The sequence below is a fragment of the Danio aesculapii genome, chromosome 14, assembly GCF_903798145.1.
Source record: "Danio aesculapii chromosome 14, fDanAes4.1, whole genome shotgun sequence".
NCBI classification, from domain to species: Eukaryota; Metazoa; Chordata; class Actinopteri; order Cypriniformes; family Danionidae; genus Danio; species Danio aesculapii.
The window spans coordinates 48,429,906-48,450,239 of NC_079448.1; the positions used below are offsets into that span (position 1 = coordinate 48,429,906).

A 20,334-nucleotide genomic window follows, 5' to 3' on the forward strand; every position below is an offset into this window, starting at 1 on the left:
CCAGCAAAAACTGTGCTAAAATGTCACTAAAATGGAGTATTTAAACCTAATACTGGCACACTAAACATTTAGGAAATTACTTTAAATCATTATGAATAGGTAATAAAAAGTCCATGGCTTATCATGTTGAATCACATTATATTATTATATATTATATAATGATGCTCAACTGACTTACAAATCAAAAATTACGAATGTAATCAAACAAAAAAATGGACACCAATAAATAACAAAGAAAAGACACATATTTTTATATAACATTTTTATTTCTGTGCAAATGCAAATAGACTATGGATGAGTATTTCTAAAAATGAAAAAGTACAGCTGCACATTTTTATGTTTATTGCACTGAACATTTTAATTTGAATCTTTATTATACTAAATGTTTATTGCAAAAATAATAAAAAAACAACTCATTTAGTAAAACAGGTTTAATTAAAATGTCATTTTCACATGACTGCATTAAGCCTCGCTGAAAAACTCCATCAACGAATCAAGTTCATAGTTGTTCAAAATCGAAAGTAGCTGTGAAACCTTTGTTTTGACATTCTGCCCTTTAAACTTGAACTTATCGATGAAAAGATCAGTGATCATACCTGTAAAAAACACACACACACAAAAAGAGCTGTTAACTTATAGCTGTGTTTATATATATATATAGTATATTCAGTTGAACTCAGAAGTATTAGCCCCCCTGTGATTTTTTTTTAATCTTTTTTTAACTAATTCCCAAATGATGTTTAACAGAGCAAGGAAATTTTCACAGTATATCTGATAATATTTTTGCTTCTGGAGAAAGTCTTATTTGTTTTATTTCGGTTAGAATAAAAGAAGTTTTTAATTTTTTAAACACCATTTTAAGGTCAAAATTATTAGCCCCTTTAAGCTATATATATTTTCGATAGTCTACAGAACAAACCATCGTTATACAATAACTTGCCTATTTACCCTAACCTGCCTACTTAACCTAATTAACCTAGTTAAGCCTTTAAATGTCACTTTAAGCTGTATAGAAGTGTATTGAAAAATATCTAGTCAAATATTATTTACTGTCATCATGGCAAAGATAAAATAAATCAGTAATTAGAGATGAGTTATTAAAACTATCATGTTTAGAAATGTGTTGAGAAAACTTTCTCTCCGTTAAACAGAACTTGGGGAAAAAATAAACAATGGGGCTAATAATTCAGGGGGGCTAATAATTCTGACCTCAACTGTATATGTGCTTGAATACTGTATATGTGCTGGAATACACAGATAAACAAAAAAATGGTATAAATATTTACGCTTCATATGAATAATTCAGAATAATTTAAAGCTATAAAATACTGTTTCACGAGTTCACCTACCATACAGTCTTTCTAAGTGAGCAGGTTGTTTCTTATATTCTTCTAAAAGCTGGGCAGATTCATCCAGTATACTGCGATACTCAGGGATCAGAAAATCTGCATTCCCCTCATGCACCTGCAGCTCCTGCAAATCACACACACACACTTAATGTACTTGCTTTTAGCGTCCCCCCTCCTCCTGTTGTTTTGTCTTTTTTATCTTACCTTTAAAGCATCAATAAGTTGAACTTTTTTGGCCAATATCAGCTGATACTCCAGCTTGGGATGAATCATTCGTAGAGTGTGGCTCACAGAGTCTTCATTCACCTCTGAACCCAACATAACATCAAACATAAAAGAAAAACATCTTGTAACTCATACTTGAAGATCCAATTTATTTCCGTTTCAATGCAATGTCACACCCTTAGCGAATGCGCATCTGAAGCCCAAAACAAGGCTTTCCTTTATTGAACTCTATTCACTTTAACCAGGTTTCTACTAAATACAATTGTGTAGTAAAATAAAAACGATGCATTTAATTCAGCAATGGTGTAAACTATACACACTACCTGACAAAAGTCTTGTCGCCTATCCAAGTTTTTGAAACAACAAATAAAATACTTTTCATCCTTCAGGTTATTTACTGATGTTAAAACAGCAAATGTCCTCTTATATATAAGTAAACTTTTAAGTAAATGTCTAATTATAAACTTTGACACCAGTGAGGTAGAATGTACAAGTCCTTGTAAAACTGCTTTACAGTTATTTGTGAATTTGTAAATATTTATTGAGACACCAAAAATTGAGGTCATGTGCAGTGCATCTGGAAATTATTGATAGCGCTTCACTTTTTCCACATTTTTTTAATGTTACAGCCTTATTCCAAAATGGATTAAATTCATTTATTTCCTCAAAATTCTACACACAATAGCCCATAATGACAACGTGAAAACAATTACAGCCTCAAGTCTTTTGGAATATGGTGCCACAAGCTTGGCACACCTGTCTTTGGGAATTTTTGCCCATTCCACCTTTGCTGTACCTCTCAAGCTCTATCAGGTTGGATGGGAAGCAACGGGGTACAGCCATTTTCAGATCTCTCCAGAGATGTTCAATAAGATTTAGATCTGGGCTCTGGCTGGACTACTTAAGGACATTCACTGAGTTGTTGTGAAGCCACTCCATTGATATTTTGGCGGTGTGCTTTGGGTCATTGTCCTACTGGAAGATGAACCTTTGCTTCAGTCCAACCGGCAACCTCCCGCTCTCCCTCGGGAAGCCAATACGAAAGTAACTAAAATTCATCGACTCGCCTTGGGGGCTGGCTCCAAGAAGTCCAGGTCATTTGTGACTGCAATGGGAAATTGGCCATTTTTACAGCTGATAAAAACCTGCTTACAGCCTGGTACCAAATATGGCTTTGGTGCATATAGCCATGATTAACCTTCATGACAAATGTGAGGGGGTGAATTTTTTTTGTAACTCATCCGTTTCGTTTTTATTAAGTTATATTAAGTCTTCATAATTAAGGGCGGGGCCACTTGAGTGACAGCTAGGTCTCGCTGCTTGCTGTCTCGTCACCTCAGCTGATTACGGCTAATTAGCCAAGAACTCGGCAAATACATTGTATTTTTGTTTTGGTCAATGTTTCTTTACACAGTCAATTGCCTTTTGGGATTATTTCCTACAATTATCAGATGATATGGAATGCTGTGTGCACTTAATTGTGCTCACAAACCATTCACGTAGCCTCCATTTCCCAGGTGAGTGAAATTATATACTTCTATACCATCTCTATAAATGTATTTGTTTTATTTAAGATCATTTATCATTCATAATTCTCTTTAGAGCTGTAATGCACTCTAGAATCTGACAGATTGATTAGCTGTAGGCTCTAGAACAGTCATCTGAAACGTTGTCATACAGTGTTATGCTGGATTTCATAAATATCCTTGCATTTATTAACACAGACTATAATTGAAGTGTTTCGCCTTTTCCTCCTGTTGAAAAACGTTACAAGAACAATGTTTAGTGGCTCTGTGTATTACAGCAGTGTTTTTAAAAGTCTAAACACTTTATTGATAAAGTGTACAGCCAAGCACATGTGGTCAGAACACAAACGAGTCGCAGGTAATAAAGTATTAAGCGTTTCTCCCAAAGTAAAGTCTGTCTACCAGGTCCAAGCAAAATGCTAGCAGGTGTCTGTAGCGCCTACTTGTAGCTTCATTTGCGCTCTTCAGAAATCTATGGATGACGTCACGGATACTACATTCATATATTTTACAGTCTATGCTCCAGTCTGAGGTCAAAAGCACTCTGAAGAAGGTTTTCATTCAGGATGTCTCTGTACATTGCTGCATTCATCTTTCCTCTATCCTGACTAGTCTTCCAGTTCCTGCTGCTGAAAAACATCCCCACAGCATGACGCTGCCACCACCATGCTTCACTGTAGGGATGGTATTAGCCTGGTGATGAGCGATGCCTGGTTTTCTCCAAACGTAACGGCTGGCATTCACTCCAAAGAGTTCAATTTTAGTCTCATCAGACCAGAGAGTTTAGTTTCTTATGGTCTGAGCGTCCTTCAGATGCCTTTTGGCAAATTCCAGGTGGGGAGCAGGCTTCTGTCTGGCCACTCCACCATACAGGCCTGATTGGTGGATTGCTGCACAGATGGTTGTCCTTCTGCAAGGTTCTCCTCTCTCCACAGCAGAACACTCAGCTTAGATGGCCGGCCAGGTCTAGGAAGAGTCGTGGTGGTTCCAAACAACTTTCACTTACGGATGATGGAGGCCACTGTGCTCATTGAAACTTTCAGAGCAGCAGAAGTTTTTCTGTAACCTTACCCAGCCTTGTGCCTCGAGACGATCCTGTCTCAGAGGTCTACAGACAATTACTTTGACTTCATGCTTGGTTTGTGCTTTGACATGCACTGTCAACCCTGGGACCTTATACAGACAGGTGTATGTCTTTTCAAATCATGTCCAATCAACTGAATTTACACAGGTGAACTAAATTTACACAGGTAAACTCCAATGAAGCTGCTGAAACATCTCAAGAATGATCAGTGGAAGCAGAATGTACCTGAGCTCAATTTAAAGCTTCACGGCAAAGCCTGTTAATACTTCTGTACATGTGATTTTTCAGTTTTTTTTATTTTGAATAAATTTGCAACAATTTCAAAACTCTTTTTTCACATTGTCATTATGGGGTATTGTGTGTAGAATTGCGAGGAAACAAATGAATTTAATCCAATTTGGAATAAGGCTGTAACATAAAAAAAGTGGAAAAAGTGAAGCGCTATCAATACTTTCCAGATGCATTGTATATGGATCACAAGTGCTCAAAATGTGCTGTTTGCTGACAAATCATTTGAGCAGTCCACTAAATATTCATGGCTTTAAAACAAATGGAAACTTGACAGGTCTGTACTGCAGTTTTATGAATGTTTGTCCCTCTGGGTCTCTGCAGTCATTTGGCTGAAACTATGAATAGACCACATACATCAGATATTATACCAGATCAGTTTGGGAACTCACCGTAGGATATATTCAGATTGATTTTTCGCTTAGTGGCCTCTTTGGACAAAACATCCTTCAGTATGGATATGGTAGAAATGTTGTCTGATTTGAAGTTTGCTTCACCTTTACTGGAATCCGTTCAAAAATGGAAGAAAATAAAGATTAATTATTGATCACAACAGTTCTTCTAATAAATGCAATCATATATATATAATATAGACAAATCATATGACATAATTAAAAATGACAAATCATAATATCCTAATATGTCAAATCAATACTTGCCCTTTTAAAACATAATATTTACTTACTGATTGTACAATGAAGAGCATGTTTTATAGTGTACATTCTCAAAGCTTATGTCCTTACTTGTATATTTACATTGACATTGATTAGACAGATGCAGCACAAATGGCCTGTTTAGATAAAAGCTCTAGTGTTCAGTGTCTAGTGTGCATCTTCATGTTACCACTGACTGATAACAAGTTTTTGAACTACAAACTTAAGAATCTTAAGAATCGTCTCTTATTTACTCCAATTGATGAATATTTAACAAAGCATGTGAATTTGAGGCACAAAATTGGCTGCTGACTGCTAAATATCAATATCATTTTAACACCACATTTTTTTCTCATGTGAGGTAAAAAAAGTAAATTGTGAGGTTAACAAGGCTAAAGCAATGCTAATCTTGATCAGATTTCATAACCCCGTTAAATGGAACTTTTGTTAAGTGTGATTTCTTTTCTTAGAACTACAAAAACCCTGGGGTTAAAGGGATAGTTCAGCCATAAATGAAAATTATGTCAAAATGTATTCACTTAGCCATTCAATTAACCAGATCAAGTTTTTGCTCCTAGAACAATACAATATATATTGAAGAATATTGGAAACCACTGACATCCATAGTAGGAAAAACAAATACTATGGAAGTCAATTCTTCAATATATCTTGTACAGAGTTTGGAACAAATTAAGGGTGAGTACATTTTAATTTTTGAGTGAACTATCCCTTTAAGGGCAATGTGAAAAGCCCTATGGAAGCATTCAATAACATATTGTATATAGATATGGATATAAATATAAATATATACCCAGAACCTTGTTCAAATATATATACCCAGTCTTGTTACAAGGGTATATTTTGGCAAGAGTAAAAAATACATGGTCAAAATTATGAAATTTTGTTACACGCAAAAAAGGTATGATGTTCCATAAATATATCTGGTACATTTCCTACAGTTAATGTATCAAAACTTAACTTTTGATTAGTAATAAGCAATGCTACAAACTTATTTTGTAATCATTTAAAGGCAATTTCTCAATATTTAGATTTGTTAAAACCCTCAAATTTCAGATTTCAAAATATCTGCATCTTGGGCCAAATAGTGTCCTATCCTAACAAACCATACGTCAATGGAAAGCTTATTTATGCAGCTTTCAGATTATGAATAAATCTCAATTTCTGAAAAAAATTGACAATTGTGACTGTTTTTGCGATCCTGGGTCACATATTTGGATATAAAACTAGCAGTCCTCACCAATAAGTGGCTTCAAGCTGAGTGCCCAGGAAAGTGTTCTGAAAGCAGAAGGTGATGTTTTCTCCGACCGGCGTTTTCTCGGGCACCTCCGGCAGGCAGAACACAACCCAGGAATGAATCTCTGCAAAACTGAACTGTCCTGTCAGTCTCAAAGTGTTCATGGGCCTAACGATGAAGAGAGAATCATGTTTGTTCATTTTACAGGATAATTGCATGACTAGGAAACAGGAGTGTGTGTGTGTGTGTGTGTGTGTGTGTGTAAGCTCACCGCTCCTGCTGGATTGTGTGTGTCCTCTGATGGAGGGAAAGTGGTTTGATCTGGTACTGTCGAACCTGGCAGGTTTTGGGCTGAAGCCTTGGTGTCACGTAAGCCTGAAGAGTGCCATACTGACCCTCTATAGACCTCACCTAGAAAAAAACTTGTTCAAAATTCTTGCGCTTTTAAACAAAATCTTATTGTAATGATTTAGACTTTACACAACACACACCTTCAGCTCCAGCCTTGTGGTGTTTGCTTGGCACCTGTAAGTGGCCAGGAGGAAGTTCCCATTTGACTGTAAGTTTAGGGGAACAAACAGAGCCTGTTTTGCAAACACACGCGATGTGATTATTAAGTGATCATGAAGTGGCGAATAGCACAGAAAACCTTACCTCTGAATCACATTCACTGAAACTGACCACTGCTGAGTTCTTATCAACATCCAGCAGGTCAATGGGAACATCACTCTGGAGAGAACAACAACACATGAAAGGATCATAATCATAATGCTGAAGTTACAGTCAGGTATTAGACCTCTGTGAAGTTGGCCCCCCTTAAAAACAAATAATCCCCAAAACGACGCCATTCGTTTGTACTACGCTTGTGCTGATTTGTGCTGCAAAAGCGAACGTTTGTGCTGATTTGGTTTCTGAGATATTATTCTATAGATTATTTTTTCACTGTGACGTCACTTTCCACCCCATGTTGCTCAAATGGAAATATTTTGGTTATATCTAAAATAGGAAAATAGATACAGCGCTTGTTTTAACGGCACAAATCGAGCACAAACGAATGACACCAGTTTTGTGCGGTTTAGATGAACTGGGGTGGAAAGGGACGTCACGGCCCCTGAAATATATTGGTTATATCTAAACAAGGAAAATAGATACAGCGTTTGTTTTAATGGCACAGACCAGCACAAATCAGGCACAAACAAAATGTTCTGATTTGAAGCGATTTGAGCACCATGGGGTGGAAAGTGACGTCACACACTCAAAAAAATGATGCTTAATTCCTCAGACACCACATCAGCACAAACGTTCGTTTTTGCAGCACAAATTAGCACTAACGTAGCACAAACGAAAGGCATAGTTTTGGGGATTATTTGTTTTTATGGGGGGCCAACTTCATGTAGGTAATTATTAGGGGTCTTGAAATATAAAAATTACAGAGAATGATCAAGGATGCATTTAATTGAGTCAAATTTACACAATGTATTTCAATCAAACGCTATTCTTTTTGAATATTCATTAAAAGAATCCTGACAATGCTTATCAAAGATTCCAAAAAGATAAAAGGTTTATTGATTAATCTCGTTATGAATGTTGATTACTTTATGAACTATAAACAGACTTTCCGTGGGGGGTCTCATGGAGGGTTCAGATTTAATTAAAATAGGTTATGGTCCAAAGATGAACAACATAGGAAATAAATTTACATTTACATTTAGCAGACGCTTTTGTCCAAAGTGACTTACAATTGAGGAGGTATACAGCGATTCAACAAAACGAGGCAATACACACAACAAGTGCTAGCTATACAACAGAACTTGTTTGTGCTTAGAGAATTTAGTGCTAGAGTAGGAGTTTTTTGTTTTATAGAGGGAGGGAGGGAGGGAGGGACGGAGGGAGGGAGGGAGAGAGAAAGAGAGAGAGAGAGAGAGAGAGAGAGAGAGAGAGAGAAAGTGATTAAGCAATAGGTGGTTTTGGTGTTATTCACCTGGGTTATAAATAATATACTAATATTATAATACATATATATATATATATTTTATATAATATAAAAAAATAATAATACAATATAATATAATAATAATATGATGAAATAATGATGGTATTTATTTATTGAGTAAATAATGATAGTATTATAATTCTGGAGTGAACAAAATATTTAAACACTCATTTTTTCAACATTGATAACAATAAGAAATGTCCTTATTGATTTCTGAATTTACATGAATAAATTTACATTAATATTTTGAAATAGAAAAATAGTGAGCCTGATGAAGGTCTTTGACTGAAAAATGGATATTTTATAATAATTTCTAAATAAAAACAACAGTGTACAGATTGTCTTTGCGCTTTTTAATGGAAAGTATTTTGATCTTGCACCTGTTTGTGCTTAATGTGCTTACACATTATTTTATTCCTGTATTATTAATCAAATAATAAATACGGTTTTGTTGAGCAGATATTTAATAGATAGATCCTTTAAACATATATTTTTTTAATTTGACCATCCCCAGTATCTCCAACAGAAAAAGACCCTCCACATGAAAAGGTACTGGTTAGCCTACGATTCAGCAAACATTTGGAAAACAAATCATCTAAACATGCTGGACCTGAACAGTGCAGAGGCTCTTTATATACAAAGAAAAGAAAGATATCCAAAGATGCCCTTTTAAGTTATAAAACTCATGAAAATAGTAGAAGTCAATGATTTGTTTAAAATATTTAGCATGTTTACTGTTCCAAAATATTTCAATGTTTCTTAAAATAAAATATGTTGTGTTCAATGGGGAAAAAGTTGTTGTTTTTAACCCAGACATTTAAAAAGGACATATTTTAGAGTAGTAATCACAATACCGTGATATTTTTATCCAAGGTTATCGTACGGATAGAATCTGAAATCGTCCCATGCCTAGGAACAAGTGTATTGTTCTCACCTGCAGAAGCAAGTTATCAATGGCCGTCTGCACCTCTAGTGTGAGGCTGTAGCTGGCATCATCCTGGCACAGAGTAAACTTATCATTGATGCTAAAGACTGGCACAGCAGATACCGCGGTGCTGGACTGAGAGCTCTGCTGGTATTTTTCTCTCCCCTGCAACACTTTTAACTGCAACTGCTCCAGCTCAGCTCTAAAGCAACGACAAGGCAAATCAAGCCTGTCAGAAGGAGTTTCAAAATATATGCCTGACTAGTAAACAGATTTTTGCAGATGTAGTTGAATATGCAGTACCTGAGTGCGGCCACCTTCCCCTGGGTCTCCTGGCTCATCTTGATCTCCTCCCCAGGGCCTGCTACCATCTGCTGGGGCTCTGTAGTGAGACCTGACACCCATCCTGGAAACCAGTCACATGACCACATAACAGCTATCAGCAGGGCCAGGGAGAATATGCTGACCATTTTTGCACAGAATTGTGTATTTATGCACAATAATTTTGGGGGTAAAGTAACTAAAAATATAAAATAAAAAATATTGATAGAAAATAATAATGAAAATAATGATAGAAAATTAGAATGTTATAATGTTATATAGTTATAATGTTTGGTAAGCATCTCTCGTAGAATATATCATCTACTAAAAGGCACGAAATAACACTTTACAAATTGGATTGTAAATACATCATATAAACATTTGCATATTAGTAGAAAATACTGCTGAAATTAATTTACACACATTCACACAAGTCAATATATACTCAATGATGGGCTGAATAATCTGTGAAAATTTACAATTATATAATTGTATAATTTTGAAGTGCCCCATTATGCTTTTTCTAATATTATTCTTCCTGCGGTAGCCTCATGTACTGTAGCTCTTTGTGAATGTAAAAGGTTTATAATGTTTCAAAGTGCACAATAAATGTACTTTTTTGTCCCCCCACACATAACATTACTTATTTTATTATACTTAAATATTTAAATACTTTAGATGTAAAATTACGCATTAACTTGAGCAGCTATGTTTCCCCATGCTAACTGTTTCACTGATGCAGTGGTGTTGCTTTTTAAAATATATGCTCATATTTGCTATAACTTTGCATGAACACATGACGTTCAGCTGGAGAAAGAAATGCTGATCTCTTTTTTAAGATGTTGCCATAGTCACTCGTAATATCTTCATTCCATTGATAATGCCTTTATATAGTCGCGGTATGAGTGCTTAACTCTGAGTTGGTCTATTCAAAGTTGATTGACCTAACTCAGACCTATTCTCTGAGATTTTAATCTCTCTGTAAATCAACTCATAGTTCAAGTTTAAACTCTGAGTTGAACTTCCTTACTGAAACAGGCCCTAGGTCTACAATAGTGTGTTGTCTACATGTTCAGAAGAAGCTGGAGCTAAAAAAATCTACTTTGCATGCATGCACAGGATGAGGGCCAAGAGACTGGGCCAAATGACCAGTCAGATTCTGGCTCTCTAAAAAGGGACTTTGGAGAAACTAGTTTTTGCGTGACGTCACACCATTACGGAAACGCCCCTGCTGATCGCCAAAGTCACAGGCTGAGTGGTTTTTCTTTTTTTAGCCAAAAAAAACAGATAATTATTGTGCAATAAGATATATCGCTACTATCCATGAAGGATAAAAGCCTGGGCTGTGCTTTTATAGAAAGAACAGCAAGAAAGGAGAAATTTATGGATTTGTGCCAATTGGTGGCATCGTTGACCCAAAACAATCTATGGTACCTATAACTGTAAGTACAATTGTGTGCTTTTTTATACAGTTTCTATTCTAATTTGCAGGTTAGTGCAATTAATGTATAAATTGAAATGCAACATCAATGTATCAATAGAAAATAGTGAACAAATAGATTTTCCCTGCCAGCAATATTAATCTAAGCAAAACAACAACAGCATAACAATGCTATAACGGCATCACCAATGAATAAATGAAATATTCACCAGATAGATGCAAAAATTGTCAAATTGTAGCTCTAACAGGAACATGAATAACTGAAAAACAGCTACGGGTGCAGTTTATGGATTGCAAATGCACTCAATTTACAGTTTGTGATCATATTTCGGTTTTTATCTGTTGATATGTGATCCAAATATTCGTAATTCAAAGTGACGTTTATTTCTAAACTAATTTCGAGGATCAAGTGCTTATGATTGCTTGCAGCCGGCCCCGCATCATTCTATTTATGATTCACCAATCAGACGATTCCTAAGCCACTATAAATACACTAAGTTGCATATCACAGCCATCTTCGTTTTGAAGAATCCCCCTTCCACCCCTACTTCTCCACCTTTCCTAGATGGGTGGCACGGTGGCCCAGTGGTTAGCACTGTTGCCATACAGCAAGAACGTCACTGGTTCTAGTCCTTACCTCACGTGGGTTTCCCCCGGGTTTCCCGGTTTCTTCCCATCGTCCAAAAACTTGCAACTAAAGTTAATTTACTAAGTTTAGTAAGTGGTTATCTCTTATAAGCAATCACAATCTGTTCATTAGCTACTACAGCAGGGGAGTTCCCGAGATCTACCTGCCTTGCAAATGGGAGGAAGCCCCGAGCTCGAGGATCTTATGAGCTCACGGCTCTTTTCCGGGATATAATACCAAACAAGCTTTATAATTAATCATCAGCTAAGTGTGAACTCTTGAAACAGATGGAAATATGACTGCCCATTGTTATTTTGCCTGCCAGGTTTCCGCACAAGTCACATGACTGAAAACTATAAATTACTTTAAAAGAGATCATACTAAAAGTGTTGTTTTTTTATATAAATGTAAACCTGCCAATGGAGATTTCAAAACAAAATTTGAAACCTTTAAACTAGCCTAATGGTCATTATCCACATAGTAAAATGCTTCATGTTATAGCCACATCACACCTGTGTAAGTCGTAGTAAGAACTTCATCGTACATTTCCTTTCCAACACAACCGCCCTGAATCGATGTAACACTCTCAGACAAAACCTGGTAAAAATGAAATGTCAATTATCCCAACAGAAGTGTGACTGAGTTTAATTTGAGACAAAATGAGTTTTTTCTATGCATCTGTATTCAGTTATATGCTGCACTCACATTCTCAAAGCGCAGTGTCGGTTCATTTGATCCATCCAAACCAAAAACCTCCACAGTCCCATCATCCCTTCCCACCAGAATGTCCTTCACACCATCGCCAACAATGTCAAAGGTATCGATACACAGCACACCTTGAAAAGACCAACACAAGTTGCCATGATTACAGTTAGATTGTTTTTCCTTTCTGTTTTGTTTAGTTTTTCGATCAAGTTTGCTGATAATAGTGTACTGCAGATATCTAGTTTTGTAATTCCTACCTCCTTTTTTCTTTTCGTTATCCAGTTCCCAGCTTGTGACAGGTCCAGATTTAGTTATCCTTACAAGACCCAGTTTCCCATCCGCTGTCCCATAAAGAACCTCTTCACCACCCTTTGCTGAGGACCAAAAATTTAACTGCATCAAATCCTGAAACTCAACCAAAAAATGCTTTTATTTTAAACTGAATGATCAGATTTTTAGCACATACCTCCATCTCTGTCATGAAGTTCCAGAACAGTTGGAGGACCAGGAACCTCTACATCGTACTGAAGCTCAGAACCCTGAAGAAACAAAAAAGATTTTTTTACACTTGAAATAGTAAACTCTGGGTTTTCCTAAAAATGTGTAAATTGAATCCTGGGTTCTGGGTTCTCTGAGTTTTCTCATTTCTAATAACTGATTTATTTTATCTTTGTCATGATGACAGTAAATAATATTTGACTAGATATTTTTCAAGACACTTCTATACAGCTTAAAGTGACATTTAAAGGTTAGCTAGGGTAATTAGGTTAACTAGGCAGGTTATGGTAATTAAGCAAGTTATTGTTTAACAATGGTTTGTTCTGTAGACTATCGAAAAAAATAGCTTTATGGGGCTAATAATTTTGACCTTAAAATGGATTTTAAAACATTAAAAACTGCTTTTATTCTAGCTGAAATAAAACAAATAAGACTTTCTCCAGAAGAAAAAATATTATCAGACATACTGTGAAAATATCCTTGATGTTAACCATCAATTGGGAAATATTAAAAAAAGAAGAAAAATCAAATCAAAGGGGGGCTAATAATTCGGACTTCATAGTTTAGGTAATAAAATAGAAAGAAAGAAAAGGGTAGACTGGGTGCCACAATATGGTTAAAAAAAGTAGACAAATGAATTGTAACTGAAAAGCAACAAATCAATTTGATCCGTTTCTTTTTGATAACACACAAAACAATTATGAGTGAATTGTTTTGATTGTTTCTCATAATGTCCTTGAATCATTAATGTAACTTCTATATTTATTTATGGAATTTCTTTGTATTTTATAATTTCATTTATTTCTACATTCCGATGTTTGGTCTTTTGTGTACCCATTGTGGAAAACCTTACAATACAATTTACACACAATACATCTGTATGTAAATTTGGAAACTGCAATAAAAAACTAAATGAGAAAAAAAAGTAGGCATGTTTAAATACATTAATGATCTTTAATATAAAGTATTTGTATGGTTTTGGTTCTGTGTTTGTTCAAACAATCATTTAATTTTTAGCATTATAAGGTTTGCACAAGAGTTAATGTAAGCTGTGCAAATACTTTGCTCTGGTCAGCACTGGACGTGTTCTGTGATCTCTGCTAAACCAGAATTAGTAAAGGTGAAACTAAATATATAAAAATTAAATAGAAATGTGTTCACAAAATAAAAAACTAAATTAAAACTAACAAAACCATTAATGAAACGACCCAAAACTAATCTGAAATTTAAAGCAGATTCAAAAATAAACAATAATAGTGCTAAACTATAATAACCTTGATGACAAGTATTGAGTAAACTATCAGGAAATGTAATTCTGGAAGTGAATTAACCCATTAAGTGCAATGTGTAAAACTAATTTATTAAATGACTGTGATCCTGTGCTTTTTATTTTCATTTATGAATTTCATGGCCATCAGTGATACGATAATTAGATAATTATATAAAGAGCTCCGAAAACGTGTGTCAAATATGGATAAAACTGGATGTTGTGTCTGCTGACCTGCAATACTCTAAGCACTCTGTCCTGGCAGGCCAGAATGGGCACAATGCGGCCCACCGTCTCCACAGGTAAACACAGAACATCATTGATCTTGTCTCCGGACAGGTAGTAGTCCTGGTCCTTGCAGTCACAGTAATGGTTATAAATATAACTGGCACACACAAACAGATCTGCCCCTGAAACATGCCTGTTGGAAAATAAAGCAAGGAGAGAAGCATTTAATATTGATAATAATTCATACAAAAATAGACAGGCTTAAAACTAAATGAAGCAGGATCTCACATGGCATTAATGCTCTCTGTTAGGTTGGCCTCAAATGTAAGGAACTGTTTGCCCTTTTTAGTGTATCCTCTCACTTCAGATCCAGAGCTCACGAAGATCTTCTCCTGCGGGGTTCCCAAAGCTCCTCCAAGTTCAAGTCTGGAGATCTTCTGTCCTGGAAGCGATTTGAACACGGGCTGACAAAAAAAAAGCCATATTTTCTATAGGATGCGTTACAATATTTGTGCATCTATACATATCAGTCAGTACCAATGACAATATAGGAACTAATCTAACAAAAACGTAAGATCACAGTCCAAAGAACAGCACAACCAAATTAATGTGTTGTCGGAAAATATTAAATAAAATATTAATAACCAGGAAAAAATCAAGAGAAACATCATATGTAATTAAGTTAAAAGGTTTGCTTTTTTATGGATTTAAAATGCATTTTAATGTATTATCTTTTTATTCCTAACAATGTTAGGTGACCAAACTCTTATTTTAATGATTGTAACTCTTTAATAAAACTGTTTTGCTTACAGTTTTTCCAACTGCTTACACACAAAATCTTTTCTTGTCACACGATTTCTGAAACACCTCACTTAAAATGCAAAACTAAACCTCAAATCTCCAAAACCAGAAGCTGTTTCTCAGCCTTGAACTCAGTTTTCGATTGCATAAAACACTTTTTTCAAAACACAACACACAACTCTCTACATAAAACACTCGGGAAGCCACTTGCTTTTCTTTTCCAAACACAACCAATCAAAGTGCCACGGTAATTCACACGGTCGCACACACGCTCCTCAAATGTGGAAACACAAATTTTTTTTTACTAACCAATTACTAAACAATTACTAACTAATATTTTTTTAGTAACCGGTCACTGCTTTACTCTAGTATAGGCCAAAGGTGACAGAACACCGGGCTTCCAAAAAAAAATTTGTAGTTTTGTACCTACCCCATTTTCTCCTTTTTTAAATCCTAAATTCTAAAATTATTGAGGAATCCTTCTGAGCCTAGCGCTGTAAAGTGTATGATGAACACCAACCCTATACCCACATGACGCTTTTCCAGGCAATGGCACTTCTCCCCCCCAAGACTCCCTTCACACACAATTGTGTTCTTCACCGTATTAAGGAGCATACTTTTGCTTTACATTACATATTATGAGAAGTGTTTGTCATTAGATGCAAATGCTTCTTTCTGACATGTGTGCATGGAATTTTGAATGCAGTGTTACATTTTGAAGCAGTTGTAAGGCATTTTGCATTTTGTGTGTGCAATTTTGGGAATTGTGTGTAGTGTTTGTAAAAAAGGGGACACAGTTTTAAAAACGTGTGTAAGCAGTTGGAAAAAACTGTAAATGCACCAAAAATATATTGGCTATATTCACTAAGAAATGAAGAAAAAAGTTCATTTTCAAAAGGAAGTATTTTTTTAACATTGAGAAAAAAAAATATTCATAAACTGTTGTGTATTTGAATACATTTTAAGATATACTTTCCTGTCATACAAATTTGTATTTTCACCATCATTACTCCAGACTTCAGTTTCACATGAAACTTCAGAAATCACTGTAATACAGCTTTTTCAAACTGCTTACACACGTTTTTAAAACAGCGTCACCTTTTGTCAAAATTCTACACACAATTCTCAAAACTGACCAACAAAATGCCTCACGTCTCCTTCAAAATGTAACACTGCCATAAAATTAGCCAACAACACACACCAGAATGAAGCATTTGCATCAAATGGCAAACACTTCTTTCATAATATAAGACTTTTGGATATAGCATGTCAACACTGTTGATCTAAATTTAAAGCTCTTTGCTCTTTCATAGGCTTATATCTACAGTTCAATACAATGTTCTACATCAGGCATGGGCAAACTCGATCCTGGAGGGCCGGTGTCCCTGCAGAGTTTTGCTCCAACACTAATCAAACACACCTGAACACCCTAATTAGTGTCTTCAAGATCACTAGAAAGCTACAAGCAGGTGTGTTTGATTAGGGTTGGTGCAAAACTATGCAGGGACACCGGCCCTCCAGGATCGAGTTTGCCCATCCCTGTTCTACAGTGAGAGAAATCTGCTGAGAAGCGTAATAGGTACGCTGTAAACACTATTATTTATTAAAAGTATTTGTTGAACTTTTTAAATATCTTAATGCATTAATTTCTTACCAACCAGTGTACATTGGAAACTCTTCAAATACATACCACAGCTTCGCCTTTTTTCATTCCAAAACAGCTCACTACCCCATCATGATCGGCAACCGCCACCTGAATCAGGAAAATCACACACTAGAATCAGCAGATTCACCAACAAACCAACAGGTTGCTTGTAGACAAATGCTTGTTTGACTGATCGCACAAGTAACAGGACGTGTCGAATTCTCTTTCACAAGTGGGATCTAATATCAGACTGCCTTGTTTTAAAAAGTGTCATGTGCAATAACATACCACAGATTCATGGAACAGATTTTCCATTGGATCCAGAGATATGTTTATCGGGCAATTATACAAATTCTAACCTCCAGCTTAATCGTGCTATTAAGCTTACTGAAATGTTATTGACAAAGCTAAAAATGTATTGCTTTAAAATGAAAAACAGACAATTATCTACATTGATGGTGGATCTCAGAAGTTTGCAACTGTATACCATCAGAGAAGATCACATATTAATTAAGAGGAAAGGGGGGATTATTTTAAATAATCCATTTTTGAATTATATAACAATACCACATGATATGATTTGATAAAATTGTTTTACCCATTGGTTTATACTGTATCTCCTCTCTTTTTATTTATTTATTTTTATGAACTCTGTGTATGTTTTACTTTAGCTTGTTTGTTGCTTAGTTTCGATGTTCTGTATTGAAAACTTTTGAAAAAGCAAAATAAATTAATAATTCAAAAGACATATCATAAGTAAAAGACTTTATGGTTTATTTAGAATAATTTGATCAGATAATAAAAAACCAAGAATCAAACCATTAGGTTTAACCCAAGTTTCAGCAAATTATTTTAAATATAATAAAATTTACAATGACTACTTAGAATAATAATGATTGATTTTATTTAATTTGACATTTTTTGCATGTATAAGGAAAAAGCTCTGTTATGGATGTGACATCTCTCCGCTATAGATGTGACAGATGTGAAATTGGCACTCGTGTAATTTTGGTAAATCAAATATAATAGTTTGAGAACATTAACAGAGACATTTTTGAGTATTTTTGAAGCACTGTACAATGTTTGCTTACACAAAAAAATGCAGAAAAGGTTTTGATATTTTGTCGAATATATATATATACACACACACACACAGAGACAGTTGTTTCATGTTTACATAATTATGTTATGCTGAATGATGAAAAACCACAAACCACATCCGGTTTGATGAAAAACCACCTGTAGGATACACTCTTTCCTCTCTATGCACCAGGCACTTTATTAGATACACTTCTATGTTTTCTACATTTGTTTGTATAACTAAGGTTTTTTTTATAGTTTATGTTTTGTTCTATTTTCTATAGCTATATTCTTCATATCAAAAGTTTTCAATATTTTATGTTTGGTCTTATTTTCTATAGGTCTTCTTCTATTTATATATCTAAAATTGTCTTTTTTTATTTCTTATTGTACTCTATAATTTAGATTCTTATTTATGTTATTTTTAAAGTCAAAGACGGTTGTATAAGCATTTTACTTAAACACATACTTACTGTGAATGTGACAAATAAAATGTGAATTTGAAAAGATTGTTAGTAGACACTATACTTACATTAATATTAATATGCATTATATCTTTATAAAATAACTTTTGTAAATATAACACACTTTAGAATAATCATATAAATCACCGTTATACCGTACAAATACAGTTCCAGGAGATGTAAATTTAACGCATCTGAGATCATGTGCTCAGTTTTATTTGTTAAATGAGTTGTGCTGAAACTATTTGCCATAAACACATGATGCTACACCTGAAATATTTTAGTGTTTTTCCTAAACTGATGCTGAAATACCTTTTGAGTTGATTTTCGCCCAGCACTTGGGAGGAGTTTCATGGTTTTTTGAGATGTCACTCCAACCTGAGAAAACAAAGATGGCATGACGAGTAATTTAGTATATTAAACTTGCAGTTACACCCATATATTATATGAAAACATCAATATGCGCTGTTATTCTACACATGTAGAGTTAAATGCACATTGCCATCACTGTACAAATGAGTGCATATAGGGATTTTGCAATCTTACCTGTATATAATCAACGTGGTTTAGGTTTAACTCCATATTTGGTTTGTCGGAAGAATCCCTCCACAGATTATAGTGAATTATGACAGCTTTTCTGTTTATCGTCGATCTTTAGAGATGCTGCAGTATCGTTAGCTCTCTCTAAATCATTCCACAATTCTAAAAAGTCTACAACAGAAACATATATGTCGGGCTTTTCCGATGGACACAGTGATCCCAGCTAGGATTATCCTGCGGATTAGTTAGTTAACGTTAGTGACTGACTGTTTCGGATGAAATGGCTAACGTTAGCAGTGTGAGTTTGTTAGCTTTACAAGACGGTTCACACCGCGTTAAAATGCATACCGCCTATTTATAAACATTCATCTTAAACATATGATTCGATTAGCAGAAAAAAATAATAATCTGAGTGAACACAACAGCAGGAAAAGTGAATTTGCTCGCAGCTAACACGCTTCCTCTGCAGCGCCATGTTTGTCAGCTACGCAAACCACCTCTGGTTACCATGGTGACAGCAAAATCAATGAGATTCGTTCAAGACACTGAAAATATGTTTAAAAAAAGCATTTTTCAGGCCCAAAAGTCTGGCAAAATATTACAAAAATATTTTGTTCATTGTTTATATTATACATCTTATCTGTTATATTGCTTATCTGTTATAATCATTGATCTACGACACATTTTTTGACTGAGACTCAATGTTCAATACTGTGAAATAGATATTGAGACTGATTCATGATGACTATTCTGATTCTATATTCAGTCAAGCAAAATCTCAGTCCTTTTGTTTTCTGCAATATCAGTTTTAAACTCGGGCGACACGGTGGCTCAGTGGTTAGCACTGTCGCCTCACAGCAAGAAGGTTGTTGGTTCGAGTTCCGGCTGGGTCAGTTGGCATTTCTGTGTGGAGTTTGCATGTTCTCCTCGTGTTAGCGTGGGTTTCTTCCGGGTGCTCCGGTTTCCCCCACAAGTCCAAAGACCGTCCTAACATTTGAACAAGGTACACATACACACACGCACTCTCTCACACGCATGTACTGACACACAAATTCACTTACTTTGCGCGCGCACACACACACAAACACACGACACACGCACGCATGTTTATTTAACTTTATCTAGCAATACTGACCATCAGGGTGGCGTGGTGGCTCAGTGGTTATAGCTGTCGCCTCTAGAGCTGTGCTCCGTTTCCCCCACAGTCCAAAGACATGAGCTATAGGTGAATTGGGTAAGCTAAATTGGCAGTAGTGTATGATTGTGAATGAGTATGTATGGGTGTTTCCCAGTGATGGGTTGCAGCTGGAATATGTGCATAAAACATATATGCATAAAACATATGCTGGATAAGTTGGCGGTTCATTCCGCTGTGGCAACTTCTGGACCAAGCCAAAGGGAAATTAGTGTATTTCAAA

General features: G+C 35.4%; 1 protein-coding gene across 1 annotated transcript; it reads right to left on the reverse strand.

The window, feature by feature from the left end:
- Positions 1–329: 329 nt before the first annotated feature.
- Positions 330–19,397, reverse strand: bbs7 (Bardet-Biedl syndrome 7). The gene is made up of 19 exons (XM_056472595.1): positions 18,923–19,397; positions 18,689–18,754; positions 16,878–16,940; positions 14,675–14,850; positions 14,393–14,579; positions 12,860–12,932; positions 12,651–12,767; positions 12,394–12,524; positions 12,201–12,285; positions 9,602–9,704; positions 9,308–9,500; positions 7,035–7,109; positions 6,872–6,937; positions 6,652–6,791; positions 6,384–6,548; positions 4,865–4,974; positions 1,554–1,657; positions 1,350–1,473; positions 330–596 (listed from the first exon to the last, which is right to left on the reverse strand). The coding sequence occupies exons 1-19, from the start codon at positions 18,956–18,958 to the stop codon at positions 463–465; spliced, it is 2,148 nt and encodes a 715-aa protein (XP_056328570.1). The 5' UTR covers positions 18,959–19,397; the 3' UTR covers positions 330–462.
- Positions 19,398–20,334: the final 937 nt, after the last annotated feature.

Bases quoted from the DNA above. Each gene is read 5' to 3' on its own strand.
- bbs7 (XM_056472595.1), bottom strand. From the start codon at position 18,958: ATGGAGTTAAACCTAAACCACGTTGATTATATACAG. The intron at 9,501-9,601 runs GTACTGCATATT...TCGTTGCTTTAG, and splicing joins GGGAAGGTGGCCGCACTCAG to AGCTGAGCTGGAGCAGTTGC. The intron at 597-1,349 runs GTAGGTGAACTC...TGTTTTTTACAG, and splicing joins TCACTTAGAAAGACTGTATG to GTATGATCACTGATCTTTTC.